Source organism: Thamnophis elegans, chromosome 11, assembly GCF_009769535.1.
Source record: "Thamnophis elegans isolate rThaEle1 chromosome 11, rThaEle1.pri, whole genome shotgun sequence".
Lineage (NCBI taxonomy): Eukaryota > Metazoa > Chordata > Lepidosauria > Squamata > Colubridae > Thamnophis > Thamnophis elegans.
The window spans coordinates 43,464,833-43,487,848 of record NC_045551.1 but is presented as its reverse complement, the minus strand read 5'-3'; the positions used below and the strand labels follow the sequence as shown (position 1 = coordinate 43,487,848).

Here is a 23,016-nt window from a genome sequence, read left to right as displayed (position 1 = left end):
CTACCTCCATCTAGTGGCAATAAGCAATACAGAATTGTCACCAAGAGCATTTTATGAGAGAAAAAAAAGGGGGGAATGATTTTGCAGAATGTTTGAAGTTTTATAAGGCCATCAGCATTTCATAGAGGTCCACCTCTGTAAATTCTTAGTATTGCTCTCAAAAGTGTTTCAAACATACAGCCTATTGGATATGGATTGCCCAGACCAATCTGGTGTATGCCAGAGAACTCCGACAGGATACCATTAAAAAAGGACCATAACATTATGAAAAACAAGGATATGAGTATCTCCAGAATCAATTAAACACAGAAAATAAGTAAAGAGAATTGTTTCCCCCCCTTTTTAATTGATAAAACTTTCCAAGTTTCATTGGAAATTAACTAATAGCACAGAATCTAGATTTGTTCTGTAATATGTTATAATCTCTGTAACATATTTGGTCTTCAGGAGTAACTGTTCCAGAAAAAAAAAACAGATCCCACTCTGCCCTTCTCCATCACTTCACTCAAAAATATTTATTACTCAAACTATAGAACTTATAGAAAACCTGTGTTTTATCATTCTAAAATGGCTTACCCTTGGAAATAATGCAGCTATCAATTTACAGGGAATAAACCCCACTGAAGTGGTGCTTATTTCTAAATTGACATGCAGGTATTTCAGTTAATTGGCTGAATTTTTCTGAACCTTGGAATGCTACAGCACAATATGCAGTGTGCAGTTAAAACCATGAATTAACAAACACATGAACTGACTGATTGTTCTGGGCCACATCTCCTTTCCACAATAAGTTATTAACTTCTAGAGATGAAGTACTGCATTCTCATCAGTTTTAAATACTGACAAATCATATACATACCAAATCAGAACCATTTGTTAGGTGAACTGGGGCAAATGTGTCCCAGGATAATGATGCAAAATCAAATCTGGGTTGGTTACCAGGACCAGTGATTTATTCTTCTAAGCTTTAGGACTCATGCTAGAGATCATTTTCATAGAACTGCCTCTACTGGAAACATACTTTGAACTGTTCAGAGTCTTATTTATGTAATGCTTTCCTACTGACTGGTGTGTTGATGGCTGTCTGTTGTTTCCTTAGGCTGCCAAGCCCTCGACTCCTAGGTACTTGATAAGCTGGTAGTAAATCAGCACTCCTGTTAATTGACAAGGAGTCCATTGTAGGAAAAGGAAGGCATCACATAAACAGACTCACAGAATAACTTAAACACATATTCCAGTAGAGAGTAGACCCCTGAAGATGGGCTCCAATTTTAGCCCAAAAAATAGGAAGAATAAATCTCTGGTCCCAGTGATTCACCCAGATTTGATCTTCTATCACTTTCAGAAGGCATATGAAATTAAGCCAATATGGAAAGTTGAATACAAAAAGAAACACAAACGGGCTCTCCATGGCTTTTCAGTGTAATAGGAAGGGTAAAAACATGAGTGATTGAAGAGTAACTGTTTGGGATGTGGATAATATATGTATTTGGAAACAATCAATTTTTACTGAAAGCAAAGAAGAAACCACACAGCACTGGACTTTTACACAAGCTCTGATTGTATTCAATGTCATTTATTGAGGGAGTGGATGAGATACCGTCAGACATGCCAGACACTTCACATTCAAAGGCTGAGAACTCAATGGTTTTCTTGAGCCACTATACAAGCCTGCTTCAGAAAACTGAATTCAATGTCAATGAAGTCTTCATGCTTGATGGTGCCTTCAATTTATAGATCCTTAATCTATTGGATGGGTGGGCAGAAGGAGGTTTTCTACCCTACAAAAATACTCACACTCCAATATGTTTCAACACTAGAGGGTAAAAATGCATGTAATCTGTTTTATAATGGGTCCCTATGGAATACCGGCTTTAAAGCTGTCTTAATCAGTTTATGCTTAAAAGAAATTTCAACTTGTTTCCCTTTCACTGTCATATAGTTGGTTCATACCATTAGAAAAATACTCTTCAGTGCTATTGTAGGATTTAAAGGGAACTGCGTCTGTGCTGATGGGTAGAAATTCTTAGCAACACCATTTTAACTGCTTCTTCCTGCTGCTACAGCATGTAGGTTGCAGAATGACTTACATGCACTGCAGTTTTCTCTTAGAAACAAAACAAAGAAACCTAAACCGAAGGGTAAATGTTTATTTGGAGTTTTTGTGGATGATAATTAAGGCCCTTTATGGAGAGTTCAGGAGCTCCTGTATGGCTGCCTGCTGGTCTGCACTTAGCTGAGATATGCATTCTGTCCACAAGCCTCCAGAAGTCTACAGAAGAAAAGAGAGATAACAGATCAATGAAGCATGAACATGTACACAATCCCCACATGCCCTAAAATTTATTTTTTGACCAACTCTCTGTGGCTCATTAGATAAAAAAGAACCAATAACAATACACGATACGTAACATGGAAATGACATTTTCTGTTACCCCCCCCCAATGTTTATGATATCCCATCTTAGTTTTAAATGTGATCCAAAACAAATTTAACAATTTTATATAGCTGATGAAAGAGAAATAATAAAACCTCTCTAATATAATCAATAGTGCTATTATTTTTTTCAAAATTCATCATCTTGGAGAAAGTATAAGGTGCTTTTAATATACAAAAGTGAAAAGAAGCTCTTAAAATGACATTTTTTAACAGAATAGCAATAGCACTTAGACTTATATACCGCTACATAGTGCTTTACATACTCTGAGCAGTTTACAAAATGTCAGTTTATTACCCCCAACAATCTGGGTCCTGATATTTTTTTAAAACAATGTGCCATTGATATATGATACCAGAAAAAATACCTAATATATATAAAAATATAAATCTATGCTGGAAATGAGGAAACCAACATGCAAACCAACAAGAAGGGTCATTTTACTATGATTGATGAAACTGTATTAAAGATAGAAAATTTTGGGTTCAAATACATATGATAAAAGAATTTAAAAAATCACCAGGGCTAATGAGTAAACAACTCTCCACATGACACTAAGTGAGATGACCAAAACTGATTTTCACATCTCTTTCTTATTCCTAAGTTTTGTTTTGCCTTTAGTCAAATCTGAAACTCTCAAGATCTGGAGTCTCAATTGTGCTCAGGCAGGCTGCTTATGCTTGATGAAATGTAATTTCAGTCCTTTCTTTCCATCTGCTAGAGATAGATCTGCTACTATCTACTACTCCAAAAATGCAATTATATGCTGATTAGAACACAAAAACACTGAATCTGCTATTTGAAATAAAATTTGGAAATTGCCTATATCTATAGTCCCCATCAACTGATTTGAGGAGTACGGAAATGAAGGTACCATTATATCTAACAATACATAATCTGCCTATCAATATATTAATTTGTATTTACCTGTACTTGTCGAACTACATTTGCCAGTCGTTTGGTACATGGATCTCCTTGCTTGATTGCTTCACTAATTTCACCGTCCGCAATTATACCAAATATTTTGGGCAGATTAGTGTTGTTAGGACCCAGGACAATGGGATTATTACTGTTGAGAATACAAGCAAATGTTTAATGTTAATGCAAACTTAGAATAACCATCAGCAGTAACAAAAAGTTTAAGCTCATCTAACGTTCCAAACCATGTATCTGGGATAAAAGCCAGATCCTAAGGAAAATGTACACCTGATTATTATCAGCATATTGATAATAATTCACCCTGTGCTGTTGAATGGCCTTGCCCAGTGGTTTTGTATACATATTAAATAAGAGTGTAGAGAGTCCTGATGCAGCCAGCAAAGAAATGGGTTTGGGGTCAATCTCTGCCTTCTGTCAACACTGACTGGAACATGAGGAAAGGAACAGAACGAGCAAAAGATTGTGTCCCCAACTTTCAGTCTCTGGAGCTGTGGCAGAAGATCAGAGGTATTGAAAGCCAGTAGGTCAAGAGCAAGGATGGAGACACTATTGCTCCTCCTACCAGAAGTCATCCGAAAACTGATCAATACTGTTCTCTCTCTCTCGTTAGAATGATAAAAAGTTGAAAAGATGTAAAGCAGTTTTTACTAGATCTATCAAAATAACAGTAAGAAATTCACTAAATACTCAATAAACATTGGACAGTTTCGTTCCCTTGATCTAATAATACATTTCTTATGTTAAAAGTGTTTTATCAATTGACTGAGACCCTGTGTCTATGAAAGCATGCATTAAAGCAGCTTTATTGAAACAAATGTAGTAATAAGAATTAAAAATAAGTTCATTAGATTCTAGTTTCTAAAACATATAAGGATAATTTAATATAAAGATTTATTTGCTAAACAATAATTTCATTCATTAAAATGAAACCAATAATCCTATACAGGAGTTATGGATATATTATTTTGTCTATTAATCAATGGTATAAATCAGGGGTGTGAAACTGAATTTCTCCAAGGGCCAGATCAGCATTGTAGTTCTCCTCCGCGGGCTGGTGGGAGACAGATTGGATGGATGCCTCCTGCAGCATCCTGCCGGCCAAAATGGCACAGTCTGCTTCGTTTTCGACCTCCATGACTTCCTGCAGCACTCTGCTGGTCAAAAATGGGCAGTGCAGGGGCCACATGTGACCCGTTTTGGCTGGCAGAGGCACCGCGGGCCGGGACTTTGATATTCCCAGGCCGGCCCCAAGGGCCGGATTTAAGAACCCCACAGGCCAAATCCAGCCTGCAGGCCTTGAGTTTGACACCCTGGGTGTAAATCATCTGTGGTCCACAGACCCGGGGAGGTTGACAAGTCATCACAGGGGGGCTGTGAAGGCTTGAAGAAATATTATTTAAATCTTGAGTTAAGTCTTGGTGGTTTGTGACCACGAAAGATATTTAAAGGGGAGAAGTGGGCGTGGTGAAGAAAAGGTTGAGAACCACTAGTGTAATTTATCCCTAATTATTTTTTCAAAAAGGAAAAAAAAAAAGCTTTAAAATCCCCAACATTCAAATATGTTATCAAATTAAACGAAAAGTTATGTCTATTTTCTTCTTACCTCTCTATTAAGTCACACAAGTAATTGAATGTATGGACAGCTTCCTCTTTGTCTTCATGAAGAGGAAGCCATGATAACCAATGAGGCAGAACTTCTTCAACATTTATACAGTCAGGTTTGAACTTCATGATTTTCCCCACTGCTGAAATGCAGTTTTCTGTTGCGTTGACATTTTCTTTGGTTTTGGCCTCTGCTGACTGAATTACTTGTACCAGTAACGGAAGCGCCTCTAATAAGGTGAAATTTGAAAAAAAAATATCTTGAGTAATAATACTTTAATACCACCATTTGAATAGAGCATTTTAAAGCACTCTGACTACTTGGGCTTGCAAGAGAATACTGGAGAATAAAGTGCTCCTTTCCAGCCAGAATATGGCTTCTAATCATGGTACTGTACAACATAATTAAAAGATAGTCACATACATTCTTCTCAATAATCTTTTTAAAAAAGTGAAAAAGGAGCAATCAGGGATGCTGTCAATAAATGAGGACAATATTAAGTGAGGATCTCATGACTGTGACTTTGACCTGCTGTTGGCTTCCCCATAAACTTTGCTTGTGGAAATCAGCAGGGGTCTTTGGAAATGATGATTATATGAACATGGCTCACTGCAATGGCCAGGACTCCAAGAACCTTTCATAAGTTCCACTCATCCGACACCACTGCCAGTTGTTGAACAAGTGGTTGTAACCCATATACAGGTCACTTTTTCCATTCAGCAGTGCTCATCACTGACTGAATTACAGACATTCCAGCAAACATGTTTGAGATTGTTGAAATATCCTAAATGCCTGTTACACAGTGCTCAAAGCCCATAAACTTTAAACAGATAGAGACGGATTCTATATCCAGGTACATGCCTGAATATAGACAATGAATCTTAAGTATGAAGCAATGCATCATTCTATTGATTGTTCTATATGGTAAACATGATAAAGCACGACCTTTTTAGAAGTACATTGGTCAGTGATGCTTTTATTGAGATCATGCTGAGAAATATCTTTCATTAAAAGTGCGTACCTGTGCAGAAAGGCCGATAGTTGTCCCCACCAAACTGTGCCATAACTCCAATACCATATGCAGCTGCTTGCCTAACTTCTGGACTGTTATCACACACAGACTGTAGCATAGGTCTCAAGAAGTATTCTGCGTATTTGAATGAGGATGGACTGCAGTGTTCTATGACATCATCAAAAATGCAGAAACCCCACTGCCTGTCAGGCCATGGCCTATGTGGACACTATGAAGAGAAAACCAAGAAATAAATATCCAGCTTTTTGTTTATTCAAAGTGTAACTCTGCCATCCTATCTCACCCTATATGAACAGTAGTCTCCCTGCTGCTTGAAATGCCTTTCATAGCTTTGAATATTCTTGTGATACATCAGAGTATAGCCATTTTTACAGCTTTATTGCTTACTCAGCTGTACATATTGCTGAATACAGCACACATACAGACTTTTCCTAAGTGGTTTATGTGAACATACAACAATTTATTGCTATGTTGAAAAAAACCACATTGCAATAAACATGTTAAAACAAATTTACAAAACCAAACCCAACTTTTCTGCCTCCTTTTTCAATATCTATTCTATGGATTTTTAAATCATTGTGGATGAACATATTCTTCTAAAGTCAATATGGGAAATCATTCCAGATCAAAGGAAATGCTAGGGATCCAGTGAAGAATAGTTCATAATATTTCAGAACGTTCCATTCCCTTGCAGAAGAAAAAATGATAGTACTCTTCTAACAATGAAGGATGGATACAATTTTCATATACATATTAAGCAACTCACACAGCCATGCCATATATAAATTACTTCTGGTCCAACAAGAGCTGTACCTATATCTTTTTTCAACTTTTTCACAAGCATTTATTACTTTCTTTTATCATTCTTTCTTGGACTACAGCATTTATGGCAAGCAGCTTTCAAAATATAACTTTCATTCTCATACAAATCTCTGAAATACTCTTAGCAGCATTATGTCACTTCAGTTTCATCTCAAATAATTTCATTAAAGTTATTTTAAATCCCATTCATTCTGCCTCTTGGAATCAACTTCAAAAATTATGTTTTATTTCCATCAAAATTGGTCTGCATTTTCTGATTTTTCTTAACCTTAATTTCCTATGTCTCGTTAATATATTTTTATTACTTTTTTCATCATTTTATGTTTTATACAATCTTTTATTTTCACTTTTGCAGTAATTGTTTTATTTCATGCATTCACAGCTTCTTTTACTTTATAATTCTCTTAAGTACTGTATCCATCGTCTTTTAATGATCCCATAATCGCTTGCAAGGTGGTGTCTGGGCAACTGAATGGAGCGGAGTGTTTACTGGCCAGATGCCCTTCCTGTCACCAATGCGGAGTTACATCCAGCAGATATAGTCTCATTGTCCCCAGAAAAATATCTGCCTCTACCTAGAATTGAACTCATAGCCTCCTGATTGTGAAGTAAGAGCTCCGCCTCTAGGCCCCCACACATCTCCTAAGTATTGTATTCTTTTCATAATTCTTCTTAGCATCAATCCACACAATTGTGTAGCACTTTATAACATGTGTTTTTTTTTCCATGCAGTTTCCATATCAACTTTCCTTATGTCTACTTTACATTTATTTGTTCAGGAGATTAATCTACCCTCTAATGTTTTTTCATACAGGAGACACTTTTTCTTTTGGAAAACTGTCAGATCACTCTTAAAATAGCCTGATCCAGAAAAGAAATGGAACATCCCCAAATTGTCTGGGATGCTCTGAAATTAGCATGGTGTATATATGTATGTGTGTGTGTGTGTGTGTGTGTGTGTGTGTGTGTGTGTGTGTTTGTGTACATACAGACACACACACACACACATATATATTGTTCACGTCTAAGCTTTGCATTGATGGCATCAGTACAAGATAAAAATAAATAGGCAAACCAACATAAACAAACAGTTAAGTATCATTCCCATGCATCCTCTCTCTCTCTCTCCTCTTATTGGTCTTAAAGTGACACTTTCCTGCTCAATACAGGTTACTTACAATTAAGTTGACAATTTGTGGCAACAGCTGTTCAAACCATGGTAACACGTTTGCTTTGTAGCTACTGAATATTGAGTGCAAAATATCTGAAACTTTAGTCAAAATGTAGACATCGCTGTCATGCTGATAAGAGGAAAAAAAGTGGAATTTGATCAGATATGACTGACAGGGAAACCTTTATGTATTTGAATAACTGTAACTCTCTTAAATGTTATACATTTCACAAGCTTTGTGTTTAAAATAATTTGTGTGTTTCTTAAGAGGAAGAATTGACAAATGGGCCAGTCTCAGCAAGGACATTAGTGGGCTCAAAATACAAAAGTTCTAACACTGTTGCCAGCAAGGATTTAGTGACTTATGGAAAATCTCAAAAAATATGTTGAATTAGATTGGCAGAAAGTAGTGTGTTAAATTGTACTCCAGTTGACAGTGGTGGTTGGGTTAACTGGTCCATGGGATAAAAATCCAAAGACAAGCATGGATCTAAAATTACTCATTGTTATTTCTAATGTTATAAAACATAATGTTTGAGAATGAGAAATTCCTTAATGAATGCACTATATTTATCATTCTAATATAAATTTATTTCATGACTTGTTTTGAAAGATTTCTGCAGCAAATACAGTGGTACTAGGATTAACTACAGTTTTATTGGGTGTTAAGGCAGTATGGTGGTGATAATAGAGATCGAACTACCATATTTTTCAGAGTATAAGATGCATCAAGGTTTTGAAGAGGCAAAAAAGAGAAAAAAATGGCCCTTTTTTGCGAAAATGGGCCTGTTTTTTGTTTAAAAAATTGCATGCATAGCCTTATGGAGGCTTATAGAGTGCTGCTGGGGATGGGGGGGACACAAACGCCCCATTTTTTGCTCATTTCTGCCTCAGCTGCCCCCAGGTCTCTGAAAGCCTTCAATAAGGCTGTGCACGGCCATTTTGGTGAAGGGGCGGGGCTTCGGGAGGCAAAATAATGATGTATTCAATGTATAAGACGCACTCAGATTTTCAGCCTGCTTTTTGAGGGAAAAGCAATCTTATACTCCGAAAAATACGGTAATTTTTTTCTGCCAACATTTTAAATTGATTTACCAAAGTAGGCCATATATTTTATGTTTTGCTTTTTCTGCACACAAATTATTTTTCAGGTATAAATATGAAAATTGTGTGCAGATCAAAACAAGTGTGAATAATCTGACATTCCAGATACTGTTAACAACTTCTGTCACTATATTCGACCTGATGACATGAGAATTTTAAAAAAATTACTGTACATGTGAGATAACCTGGACAATCTTTTCCTTTTTTTGCTGAACAGCCGATATTGTTGATGTATGCACTGAGTTTGGTCACATGAAGAAATTTTCGTAGAGATGCAATACATGAACAAGGCTTTCAAAACTTGTTTCCTTTTCAAATTCTCAAGTTTGTAACATGAAATTATATATTTCAACAATTATACCTTCAACAAGAAACAAATAAGAGCCTTACTTCATCTTGCAAGGACTCTTCAACTTGTTCATCGTAGTCTTCATCTTGCCTTTTCACTAATTAAAAAATAAATTTATAATGTATTAGCATGGCTTATTTTCATAAACATTCCAGCTTTCTGTAAGAAAGGTATACAAAAGGAACACCGGGGAATCCATCCTAGCTAACATGGATAAATTATCATCAAGCTATCAATGGTAGGCTCAGATTTGTAGGACCTCCTCAACTTTTGAAACTAATTTAGTTCAAAATATAGACAAGGAAGATAATACATACATATAAAATCAGGAAATAAAAATGTCCAAAAAATTATTCTGAGTACTAAAATTTAAATGCGTTTCCCCACAGCTAATAACCTACTCATAATTTTTCTTTCTTACAGTAATATAATAGGAAGGTGCCAGAGAAAGAGATTTTTAAAAGCATATCACAATACCTTGTTCTACTGAAATATCACAATGTTATAATCACTTTCTGCCTTGCAATAGTGTAAATAAGATTGCATTTACTCCTAATTTCTTTATAAAGGGTTGTGATAAGTTCATGCCAAACTTCAAAGCATATTTGGAAGAACTATTTTAACCTTAGGTGTGAGCTATCATTTTTCTTTTAAGTATTTATATTTTAAGTTCCCTAAAACACTGGAATTTGGTAGGATAAATGTGTTTAAATTTTGAAATTCTTGCTCTGAAATGCATATTTAATATCTAGCAACATTTAATTGATTTACCTTGTCTTAATTCTTGATTCTTAAAGTGCTCTTCTAATTTTCCTTTCAATATTCCTCCAAGTTCTTCAAAATGTTCGTTGTTTAGGCAGCCATCTCCCATTACTTCAATACACTAAAGAAATAACATTAATTTGAAAACATATTTAACAATAACTATTGCCATCACTGTAATTTCTTGCATCTTGTATAACTAAGTACTATAAAAAGACAGCTTGATCTTGAAAGATTGATTTTTATTTTGTATAACACATAGAATTTCTGCTACTGGGTAGGAAATAATTAAATTGCTTTCTTCCTGCATGTTGTAGCAAAACACGTTTTGGGTAATAGAAGTACAGTGTTTTGATTAAGTAAGGAAATATTTGCCCCCCTTTGCACATAAAACTACTGATCACATTTGTCTGGAATAGAATTATAAGGACAGATCTAGTTCTTCCCCTTGATAAACACTGTTCTATCCACATGGAGAAATTCCAAGATAAAGACTATATTAAAGAAACAGAAGACCAGAAACCTACAGTTAAATTCATAATTTTTCCTCCTTTCTTTACATTAGAAGGGGAGAAGATTAGAAATCTGCTTTTTTGGTAAATCTATAAAGGAAGCCCTCCCCCACCCCCAAAATTTAGGAAATGAAATAGTAAAAAAAAAGTTTTCTTTATGTTAAGTTCAATTAAACAGTGGACTGAATCACTGTGATACTACAAAAGAAAAAGTAAAACATCAGAACCATTCTGGGAGTTAGAAGATTAAAATTATGCATATCTTTAATTAACATTTGAATAGGATAGAAAAATTCAGTCAATAAACATAAGCTGAATTATTCTGAATAATTATGTATATGCTACTTTATTTCTACTCAATAAAGATCCTAGGAGATCAGCTATTATTAACAGAAGCAAAATGCTACCCACATAAAATAAAAATTTACCTTGGCAAAAGAATGCATTATTTCTGATAGAACATCTGAGTCAGGTTCTGTTCCTATAGCCTTGATAAGAGCATCACACATAAAATGCCACATCTGGGTGAGATAATCAGGGCCACGAACTCTTGCACATTCCAGAAGTAAAGGCATTGATTCTGCAGCTGCCACACGAACACGTTAAATTCATTAAGGGAAATTATTATATTTTTCTAGCAATGTAAAGATTATTTCAGAAAATGTAATCAATGTTCCATCCCATTTTTCTAATTTAAAAGTCAAGGCATGAACATACACCATATCCCTTCCTCTTTCTATTTTCCCCAACAACAACCTTGTGAGGTGGGTTGGGCTGAGAGAAAGTGATTGGTCCAAAGTCACCCAGCTGGTTTTCATGCCTGAGGTAGGACTAGAACTCGGAGCCTCCTGGCTTTTAGATCTGATACTTCAATCACTAGACCAAACTAGAAATAAACATTAAATAATTAAGGATGAAGCAGAATAACTATTATAATTTAATTTTGCTTAACTAACCCAGATTTAAATCAAGTGAAATTGAGAATGCTTTTTTTTTTTTCAAAAGCCACATTTTTTATTTTACATCTCACATTACATTTTAAAAATATTTGCACCATAAAACGGCGGGGATTGCATAACTGATCTGGGTTTGCAACAAAAGGATTTACTTGGACAAATAAGAAGGTTAGAATATTGCCATCTTCCTGAATAAGCTGTATGTAGAATGGCAGCAAAGAATTTGATTACAAACTCTAAAAACTGTCACATTAACAGCCCATAGGACTATCATGGAAATTGGAACAGACTTAGAAAAAGATATCATCATGGAAGTAGAACTTCAGCAAAGGAACCATTAGCTTCACAACTTGTTCAGTGTACTCCACAAATCCTTCTTTCAATTCTTTGGCGTAACAGACCTAAAATCCAAACATAAATGACTTCAGCAAAGGAAGTTGGATCATGACTAAACAAACTACTTGTCAGGCACGCCTCCTTCAGCAACCAAGAAAGGAACCTCTCCACTCCATTGTTTGTGGAATTAAAAGTACTTTTACTGGTTATGAAAAGATAGCAGTGAAGTACTTTTAATTCCACAAACAATGGAGTTGAGAGGTTTCTTTCTTGGTTGCTGAAGGAGGCATGACTGACATTATGCAAGGTCTGAGGCAGAAAAGTGTGAAATCATACATATCAAATATTTGCCCAGCCCCCTCCCTCCAACAAACCCCCACCCCATTACCCAATCTGCAACTCCCTTAGGTGTCATGCGGGTTGCATCTCCAAGAAGCATCATCAGGTTGGTATGCAGGACGGTTGGCCTTGACCAGGTCCAAGCATCGGTCATCAGCATGCGCAGAAGATGGTGAAGACAAAACTCCCTTTTTTACTAAATCTCCTGTAGCAATTATTCCCATCCCAAATACCATGCCCTCCCCCCGTTTCCATGGCAGCTGAAAGCAAGCAAGCGAAACCGAGGCTGACACTACTAGTGGTAGACTTAAAACCGATAAAATGAATAAATACCAATAGAGGAGAATACAGACAAATAAATGTATTTTCCCAAATTGTGAAATTCTCTTTGAACATGAACAGACTGCACATTTTAAAGAAAATTGCAGTGTTGTAAATGAATGATGGAAGAACAAGAATATATTTTCTTGCTAATAGTGATTTAACAGATATTTCTTAAGACTAGTGAGTACTTTAATAACTTCTCTTCAAAGAGTTCCATCTTGCTTTTAACTTCCTCCAACTTTGAGGAATCTCATTCCCATACATTTTGGGCATCAGAAGCCAAATGTTTGTTTTAAAAAATTAATTAAAGTAGTACCTACCAACATCTGGCATGCAGTTGCTTTTTCTTCGAGTCCTGCAGTCTTAATACCAAAACTCTGTTGATCCCCTAAATTTACAAATTCCCAGCCATCATCATCACTCATATTTTCCATATCTTGAGCTAGTGAGAAAAAAGGTTAATTTTAAGTAAAGTTCTTATTATTTCTTATTAACCAAAGAAACATAAATTAAAATATCAGAACCTACTGTCAAGAAGGGCCACTTCAGGTTTAATTGATGCAGTTTTCATTAAAGGACCCATAACAACAGGAAGATATTGTTGGAATTCCTTTCCAAGAATTTTGCACATTCTAGCCCATGCAGAAATCATATATGATATCTGTAAATTAATAAAATGAGATTTCATTTTCTTCAAAAATAATGACTATAAATCTATATTACAGCGGGGATTGTATAAAACCCAATCCCTAACAAATCTATTTTAAAAGTTAATTATACGGATTGGTGTAGTACTTTGAAAAATCTGAAATGCCTTTCAAAAATTTCTACGTTTACAAGACTGTTAGAAAATATTAACGTCCTCCCAAAATTAATTGGGCTTGAACTAACAAATTTATGGCATAAATGAGAAAAGAAACTTTCATGAGTCAGTTTCAATCACTATGGAATATGAAGTCTCCATTACAGAGGCTTGGCATAAGCATTGCAACAGCACTTTGCTAAAAGATATGCAATCAGATTTTTATCACATCAAAAGTGTAAAGCACATTTTTGTATAATAATTTCTGCATGTGAACATGTTTCTTATGTATCTATTGTAACTGGGCTGGAATTGCCACTGCTAAGTAATGCAGTAATAAGGTGTGATGTTGTGAGAACACATTGCTTAAGGACAGCAATTCCGCCAATCGCTGCCGCTAAGCAAAACCACAGGTTGTTAAGTGAGAACCTTACATGATTGCTTATGACTTCTTCCTGCCCTTCCGCAAACAAAGACAATGGGGAATCCAGTTGAAGTTTCAAGTTCTAGCTGACTTGCAAGCGGGCGATTTGTATAAGAGTGTGTGTGTGTGTGTGTGTGTGTGTGTGTGTGTGTGTGTGTGTGTGTGTAGGTAAGCACTATGGAAGGAGGTAGGGAGGTGCTGTGAGAGATGGAACTTTAAGGACTGCTTTTATGTACCATTTGTTCAGTGCCACTGCAACTTTCAATTCTTGCTGAACGAGTAGTAGTTACCTACGGAGAACCTACATAAGTAAAAAGGGGAAACTAAAAATAGTTTGAAATTGCAGAAGGTGCAAAAGCCTGGAAGATGTTGGGTGCATTTGGAGAAAATCTTCAAACTTTTCAGCCTATCCTGATTATGTTTAGTAAGGTTGGTAGCTAAAATTTTAGCTAGGTGGTTTTTAGGTGGTTTTGGTAGCTAAAATTCTTCCTTATCCCTACAGTGGTATGTCAATTAAAACTGTGCTGTCACTGGGTAAAATGTAGATTTCTACTATACACGTATTGCAAAATCTTGCATTAACTAAAATGTGGCAAAGCAAATTATCATAACTTCATTTAGGAACTATCTTCCAAATAGATGTAGTTTTAGAAATTTGGACCAAAGCAAGGTATTCTCTTTCATATACCTGAGGATCGTCATCTTCCAAGTCGTTAAAGTCAGTCTGTGTTTTCAGCAAGAGCTGCATCACATCAGATGCATCCTGCATAAACTAAAATAAAGAGAGAACCCAAATCAAGCTGTGGCAGTTTTTAGACACAGAGTATTTTTATAATAATCAAAGAGTGTAAATCAAATAATATATAGAAATTACCGAAGCATTAAAACTGAAGCTAAAAACCAAGAATAGTTTCAATTTACGAATACAGAAGCAACTCAATGTACCTACAAAGCAGAGAATTAACTTGATACCTACCTTGTCTTTGCCCACTGCAAGGCCTATTAAGCTGATACATTCTATAGTTTTGCCTCTTAAGAGCCTAAGTTCCTTTTGCACAGCATTTTCAACTATGTGTTTCAGAGAAGGCATAAACAAATCGTAGTATGGAACGAACTTTTCTTCTGCTGTATCAGCCACAGAGGCAATGGATGTAACGACTTGTTCCAAAACAAGCTTGGTGCCTTTTTCTATCAACTGTGGGGAAAAAAGCAGCAAATAAATAAAAATTTAAGTCTTGCTGAAAAAGTAACTTAAATATATTCCATTTCATCTTAAAATGTCTTTACCTCCTGTAGTTTTAATACCATAGTGGAATGAAGGTGCTTCACTAAGTTATCTAAATATGGAATAAGCAGTGATTTTGGACAGTCTTCAGTAAAGTTGATCAGAGCAGCAGCTGCATGAGCCTGAACACGTTGGTTGCCTTGGTCTTCCATGGTCTGCAGAAGAGCTGCTATTACCTACAACAAAGGTAGCAGCCATGAGTGACAGGTCCCTAAATAAGCTTTGTTAATAACAGCACAACACAAAGCTTTATACTTGCCTTCTCGTGGAATTTTTTCTGGAAGCTTGGTGCAAAGTCTGTAGCCATTTGGCCAATCGCATTGCAAGCTGCGTATCTGACTCGTGGATGCTGAAATATTTATATTTAATTAGTAAGATCATAAAATAAAGCACTGAAATAAACACTTGGAGGAAGAAAATGCCATTCAACTTACAGGATCCTGAAGGAAAAGCAATACCAAGTTAACTATTTCATTCAAAATTCCCTCCATTTGTTGGTGGCAGCCTTCGCCAATAGCTGATAGAGCCATCAAGCCAGCATGCCTGCATTTCCAGTCAGCTGTTAAGTAAATGGAAGAATTCAGTCAGGAAAAAGAGCACACAGAAGACAAGAATATGTTTTTAATCACAACATGAATTTGTTCAAACTAGTTTCTTTTCCATTCTCGATTCCAGAATGATTTTACTCTCCTCTCTTGCATCCATGAGAAATTTGATAAAATTGGTTCAGAGAAATGATGTGTGTAGTCATGGGTGCCTATTTCAACGAATTGGGAGAAACCTTCATCATACAGGCAGCTCTCAATTGCATTTGTTTAGTGACTATTTCTAATTATGATAGTGCTGAAAAAAGTGATACATGATTGGTCCATGCACTGCCTCCATGTTTGTGATTTGGACACTTTGCAACCATTATACGTTTATATATATTTGTACTTTCAAGTTAGTGTTGACTCCTGGGGATTACTTGGACCAATCTCTGCAGTTTTCCTGGCAGTTTTTGGAAGGTTCTTGCTTTTTTTCTAAGTCTGAAGGTGAATGATTGGCGTGCCCTTGAGGTCACCCAGTCACCTTGACTGGCTTTGTACTTCAGGCAGGATTAGAACTCAAGACTCCCAGTTTCTAACCTGCTGTCCTAACCACAATACCAAACTAGGTTTCATGCAAGGATTGACTATAAATTCATTTTAACCCATTTTAACCACTCAGTTCCTACGTCATTTAATCAGCAGCTCAAAATCCAAAACAAAATTACTTACGATTCTGAAGCATTTGCATAATATGCTCTTTAATCATAGGTAAGACAAGTTTTCCACCAAGGCCACATGCCATTCTATCCAGTGCACTCTCGCCAGCTACAGCATTGCTAAAATTTGCAAAAAATCAATAAGAACAATGTTTAGGATATCCACTGATGGTCCTATTCCTACTCTTTAGACTTTTATTTAAAAGAAAATCATGCTTTTTCAAAATACTTGAAATATTTTGTGCTTAATAGTCGCATTTTCCTAGGTGAAATCTGAACCTCCAGAAGGTCTTACTCTGTATAATTATACATCTTATCTACCACTGCTTTCCTGGAGCTAATAATATAGAGTTACTTCAACTACATTCCTGTTATGATAGAATTTACAAACCACATTGTGATCAGTTCCATACCAATTTATTATACATATTATCAGTCCTGGGGCCTCATCTGATTTAGTTTTGACTCTGCTTTGGAATGCTATGAACTTCAGCTAACTTTGAATTTTCCTTTTAAATCATTGCACTACTACATGTCCTGTGGCAAATAATTCTACCCACAGATAGAGCCATCTGATGTCCACTATCTCTAATTTCATCTTCAATATTATGTTCCTGGACTTTGTCTCTTACTATATATATTGTGCAGATTTTAATTCACTCTGCCCAATTCAGTGATTACTACAGCATAAAATGATGCCAAAGTTATTTTGAAAAACCCTCCATTACAAATTTGTCAAACAACTGCCGTACTACTTCACAAATAACGAAGTGTGTTTAAATGCAATGAATTGATTGTGACCAAGAATCTTGGCATAAACTAGAAGGAACCTCTAAGAACTTCATACAATAAAGAAGTAGGTCATGTGATCCTTGATTTTAGAGTAGATTCGTTCTTTGTATGAATTCTTCTTTGTATAAAATTGGAAATTATTTTTTTCTTTCTGTGATGTTTTCTCACTTTTGATTTGCTTTATACTTTATTAAACAAATGGATTAAACTTTTATTTTTCTCTACAAACAACAGCTCCTCTCAATATAATTTCTTAAATATTATACATCTTTTTAATGAGAAAGAAAATGTGTCTACCATTGATATTTAACCTGTTGAAATGGACGGTTTAGGGCTGGGCCTTGACATGAATTAAATGTCAACACAGATTAAAGTACAAAATAATCTTGCGAAAAATCAAGGATCCTGTTGAATTTCTAAAATAGGCATCTTTACCTGTCAAAGTCATCATCTTCTAATTCATCAGAATTTGCCCAATCTTCATCTTCTTCTAGATCAACCATCATTGCTAACATCTGAGGGACTAAAACAAATTTAACAGTGCTTATTAACAAATTTCCAGCAATGCACTGGATGCTAACATAGCCCCAACAATCCAAACAGAAATGTGGGATTTTTATTTACTGCAATATACACTGACACAATTTGTGAAAAACTGATCAGTTTGATATTCGGAATAATTAAGTATGGTAAAATAAGGCTATATAATGTTTTAAATACTTTGAAGTTTGAACAAAATATACATTTTGTTTTTCAAGACTCAAAACATAACATATTGACTTTATCCCACCCTTAGCACAAAATACATTTGTTCTAAAACTGAAACAAAATATTTATATTTTAAATGGCTTGTTCCAAGCTCTTGAGAATCTCCTTGTTCTATCACTTTATAAACAATCTCTCTACATACAGTGTACAGACTATATTTGCAGATCCTGGTGAGCCATACTCATTTAATTGGTAACTAAAAGATTCAGCTAAAAGGTGTTAGTGAATAGCTAGTATCTGAAGTTGGTTAAAACAAAATGGTTCACAAATGTTAGAATTTTATAAAGTAACTTTCTGTTCTTAATTACAACCATTAATCTATCTCTGTCATGAAGATATTTGATACATGGGATTTGCACAAGTGTGTATACTTATTGCTTTTCTATTAATCTAAAAAGATCTTTTATCCATTTCACTTTATGTTTTTTGTAGCTTATATTTTAAGAAGAGAAGAGAGTGGAAGGCTAGACTAAAAACATATTTTGCTTCTCATTTAAAATTAGAGAGCTGAAAAGAGTCACATGCTGAATAAATGAAAGGAGATTGAAAGTTCTTGATGAAAGCAGTAACAAACAATTGCAAAAGCATTTAACATGTGACAAAAGCTCTACTGAAACAAACACCAGGTTTCTGGATATGCGCTAATTCCTTGAATTGTACAAATTTCCAGAAAGTCAAAAGGAAGATATATTCCGAACAGATTATAACCAAGAATAGAACCTGATTAAAAAGCAAGACAGTCCTGTGTGGACACCATATGATCATTCTAATCTAAACAGTGATGTTACTTTCAGAATACGTCTAAAAAGAAGCAAGTGAGAAATCCATAAAATAATCTACAGGAAGAAAGAAATGAGGCTGCAGTGTCTCTAACTCAAGCATTAGTTCCTCCACTAGACCGATAAGATCGCATAGATTAGGCCTCCTCCGAATTCCATCAGCCAGCCAGTGTAGACTGGCAACTACCCGGAGGAGAGCCTTCTCGGTGGCTGCTCCGACCCTCTGGAACGAACTCCCCATGGAGATCCGGACCCTCACCACCCTCCAGACCTTCCGCGCCGCACTTAAAATCTGGCTATCCCGGCTGGCCTGGGGTTAAAGACTCTAACCCCTACTCGAATTGTATGATTGTTGAGTTCTTAAATGGTGTAGTGCTTTTATGTTGTAAATTGTTTGTCCTTCCCCCCCTTTTTGAACTGTGAGCCGCCCTGAGTCCCCCCAGGGAAAAGGGCGGCATACAAATAAAGTGAAACTAAACTAAACTAAACTAGTTCTAAACACAGATTTAGGTTTTACTTCAATAGCCTAGCATTTGAAATAACAGGTATAAAATAGGCAATTACTAATATTATATTTCATACTTAATCATTTTCCTTTATTAATTTTCAGGTAATGAAACAAGGTCTCCAAGCATCTTCTACATAGAACCTACATATTGTCAGCCCTGCAGTTATATCCCTTTTAGGATCTTTGGCCTGCCACTCTCTCTCTTATTTCATTATGCTGTTTCATTAGTGTAGTAGTTGGGAGGGGGGAATAGAAAGGAAAAGAATTGTGGAATGTGTTGTCATTCTTTTCTAGAAGCCCAAGGTCATCTTTTATCTCCGCACCTCTGCACCTGATCGGAACCAGCTGGGTGGAGATGCCAGAGTGGGCGAAGAAGATTGGACCATGTGATGGATTTATGGGTGTGGGGATAAGATCATGAACTTTCAACTGGGTGGAATCCCAGGAAGTTTCAGATTTGGGATTCCACCGATGTACCTGCATGATACTTGGAACGCTGACACATATTTTAATAACCCTTACACAGTCCCAACCAGTATTTTAAAAAAAGATTCAAAATCAGCAAAAACATAGTCAAGTTCAATTTAGTCTGGTAGTATCAGGAGGACCCAGACTGTGGGGGCAATTTGCTGACTCAATTTGCTAAAAATCTGTAAACCGCTTAGAGAGGGCTGAAAGCCCTATGAAACGGTATATAAGTCTAATTAATAAATTAATTAATTAATAAATCATGATGAGGACCCAGATTGTTGGGGCAATATGCTGACTAAACCACCTAGAAGGCTGTGAAGCAGTATATAAATCTAAGTGCCATTGCTATATAAAACGTTTCAGTTCTGAAGATTTTAATTCATTTTGGCATTTCAACCAATTAGTTATAACCATTCTAGCCAATAGCTCTTTTTATCAATAAATCCGCAAAGACATGGTTTATATGAAATTACAGAAAGTATATGAAGAATACTGACACTTCTGATTTGAAGAAATGTAGTGTCTTAAATGGGGGTGCAATGGCTCAGTGATTAAAAAAAGCTGACAGCCCAGTTTTGATATCCAAGAGCCATGCAATGGGGTGAGCTCCCGTTACTATGCAAATGCAAGTAGATAAATAAACTTCAGTGGGAAAATAATAGCGTTCTGTCAGACTAGCTACATGATCACAGAAATGTCTTTGGACAACACTGGCTCCCTCAGCTAAGAAATGGAGATTAGCACCGTCCTCAGAGTCGGATTTGACTGGACTGGGAAACCTTTATCTTTATAGGCATGGAAGAGCCGAGGTGGCGCAGTGGGTAGAGTGCAATACTGCAGGCCACTTCAGCTGACTGCTAGTTCGGCAGTTCGGCGGTTCAAATCTCACCGGCTCAGGGTTGACTCAGCCTTCCATCCTTCCGAGGTGGGTAAAATGAGGACCTAGATTGTTGGGGGCAATATGCTGACTCTGTAAACCGCTTAGAGAGGGCTGAAAGCCCTATGAAGCGGTATATAAGTCTAAGTGCTATTGCTATTGCATATATATTCTTATACGTTATACATTTATGCTTTCTATGCTTCAGCACTGCAATCTAGTGTCTATCTGATTTTGGATAGCTTAACAGCAGCAAAGTAGCTTTAATGTTAAAACTATGAGCTTAATTTGCCTCTGTGTAAATAAAGTGGTAGTAACAATCAGAATTATTGTAACCAAAGTCAAGGCTTTTAAATTATTGTTAAAAGCCTTGACTTTGGTTATGTCTCCACATAAATTTCTGAAGCGCTGGTGGTCAGGAGGGGAGGAGGTGGTGGCAATTAAGATTTGATTATAATTTGTACATTACTATTACACAAATGAAAGTGAATATAGGTGTCCCAGGATAATGTTGCAGGATCAAATCCAGGTCAGTCATTGGGACCAGAGGTTTAGTCTTCCGAGTTTTCTGACTCGTGTTGGGAGCCCAACCTCAGGGAATTTCTCTGTACCAGTTACCAACCCTGATTGGGTCCTGCAACATTATCTTGGGACATCTATATTTGCCTTCATTCATGAGAGATATGAGTGGCTAGTGCTTTGAAATCACACTTGGACAATGAAATATTCTATTCTATACTTCATGGATCCCCAACACCTGGTGCATGGACTGGTACTGGTCTGTGCCCCATGCAAGTGATGGCCAGGCGTGCAAAGCTTCATTTGCATATGTGCAGAAGCTAGGCTGCATGCGTAAAACCATTCCCTCTCCCTGCTGCCGGTCCTTCGAGCCAGAAAGTTTGGGGACCTTTGCTATACTTGACCGTCAGGATTTTGGTTTAAAAATCCAAATTAAGATTTTTTTTAAAAAAAAAAACCTCCTCTTTTTACATACAGGTAGCCCTTGACTTATAACAGTTTATTGACCATTCAAAGTTACAACGACACTGATAGTGAAGTCTGACTGTTTTTTTTTACTACGACTATTGCAGCATTGATTTGGATGCTTGGCAACTGACTCATGTTTATGACAACTGCAGTGTCCCAGGGTCATGTGATCACCTTTTTGAACCTTCTGACACTTGCAATGATTCACTTAAAAACTGTGTTACTAATTTAACACTTGCAATGATTCATCTAACAAATATGGCAAGAAAGGTCGTAAAATGGGGCAAAACTCACTTAACAAATGTCTCACTTCGCAACATAAATATTGTGATCATAAGTCGAGGACTACCTAGGTTATAAATTTGACTAAAATAAGGAAAATGGAAAATGGCTTACTTACTAGCTTGTGCAACAATGTTGATATGCCTTCTCAGCATAGCAGCAGCAGTCTCTGATAATGTGACTATTACTTCAAGGGCCAGTTGACGTTGCATATTATTGAGGCTTGTGTCTGCACATAGCTTAAAGTTGAAAAAACATGTCAGGTAAACTCTAAAATCAAGGCCAGAGTTCTAACAAATAAATATTTCAAATTGAAGTGCTAGAATACAAACTTACTTTCAAACTCAGTTGTAATGTAGGTTCTAAGTGCGGGCGTAAGTATTTTGGAACTGTATCTGCGATCTCTACAAGAGACTTTAGGACCGAATCATCATTTTGATAACATGAGTCATTGACTGCCTGAAGAAAAACAATAATTATTATATTTTCCCTTGTAGTTTGCACTCAAAAACAGGAAACCACTTAACATTCTGCAAGCTTTTGCAACAAAGGCATTTGACCTTAGCATCAAAAGTTCCCTTTAGGATGGGCAATATAATTTTAGCACAATGCTTCCCAAACTTTTTCATTACCCAAAATTATTTTATCAGAAAGTCTTTTTCATCCAATGCAGGTAAAACCTTTTAATTGTCCATTGTGTAGTTTGGCAATAAATTCATATGTTGCTACCCAAAGAAAAAAACACCTTTACCCAATTCTGGGTAATTTCAGCTAGGTTTGGGAAGCACTGTTTTAACACATGCTAATCAAGTGAGACTTATTCATGTTCACCTCTTCTATAACTCATCTGATGCAATAATTGTTTTTCTATGAATTTTTTTTCTTGTTGCGTATCATTTTTCTGGCAAAACCATCATCTATTTTAACTGTGTCCTAAGTTTTTTCAGAATTATGTAGTTATACCTACAGGCAACAGACACCATCTGTATAACTTTAAAGCAAATATATTCTCGGAAAAACAGAGGTTTTAGCTTTGTTTAGAATTTTAGAATTTTTTTCTACCTAGTAAGTTGCAGTATTGTATATGATAATAGATTTCAATAATTTC

At 36.1% G+C, this 23,016-nt stretch overlaps 1 protein-coding gene across 1 annotated transcript in view; it reads right to left on the bottom strand.

The window, feature by feature from the left end:
• Positions 1–1,557: 1,557 nt before the first annotated feature.
• Positions 1,558–23,016, bottom strand: part of IPO5 (importin 5) — a 31,150-nt gene continuing 9,691 nt past the window's right edge. The window contains exons 7-26 of the mRNA XM_032226472.1: positions 22,245–22,367; positions 22,027–22,147; positions 17,672–17,759; positions 16,458–16,564; positions 15,633–15,757; positions 15,458–15,547; positions 15,201–15,374; positions 14,890–15,108; positions 14,602–14,685; positions 13,216–13,348; positions 13,008–13,129; positions 11,993–12,089; positions 11,161–11,333; positions 10,230–10,341; positions 9,500–9,555; positions 8,013–8,135; positions 6,001–6,220; positions 4,980–5,208; positions 3,365–3,506; positions 1,558–2,272 (exon numbers count right to left, since the gene is read on the bottom strand). Coding sequence (XP_032082363.1) covers positions 2,186–2,272; positions 3,365–3,506; positions 4,980–5,208; positions 6,001–6,220; positions 8,013–8,135; positions 9,500–9,555; positions 10,230–10,341; positions 11,161–11,333; positions 11,993–12,089; positions 13,008–13,129; positions 13,216–13,348; positions 14,602–14,685; positions 14,890–15,108; positions 15,201–15,374; positions 15,458–15,547; positions 15,633–15,757; positions 16,458–16,564; positions 17,672–17,759; positions 22,027–22,147; positions 22,245–22,367 — 2,625 coding nt within the window. The 3' untranslated portion in view covers positions 1,558–2,185. The remainder of the gene's footprint in view (positions 2,273–3,364; positions 3,507–4,979; positions 5,209–6,000; positions 6,221–8,012; positions 8,136–9,499; positions 9,556–10,229; positions 10,342–11,160; positions 11,334–11,992; positions 12,090–13,007; positions 13,130–13,215; positions 13,349–14,601; positions 14,686–14,889; positions 15,109–15,200; positions 15,375–15,457; positions 15,548–15,632; positions 15,758–16,457; positions 16,565–17,671; positions 17,760–22,026; positions 22,148–22,244; positions 22,368–23,016) is intronic.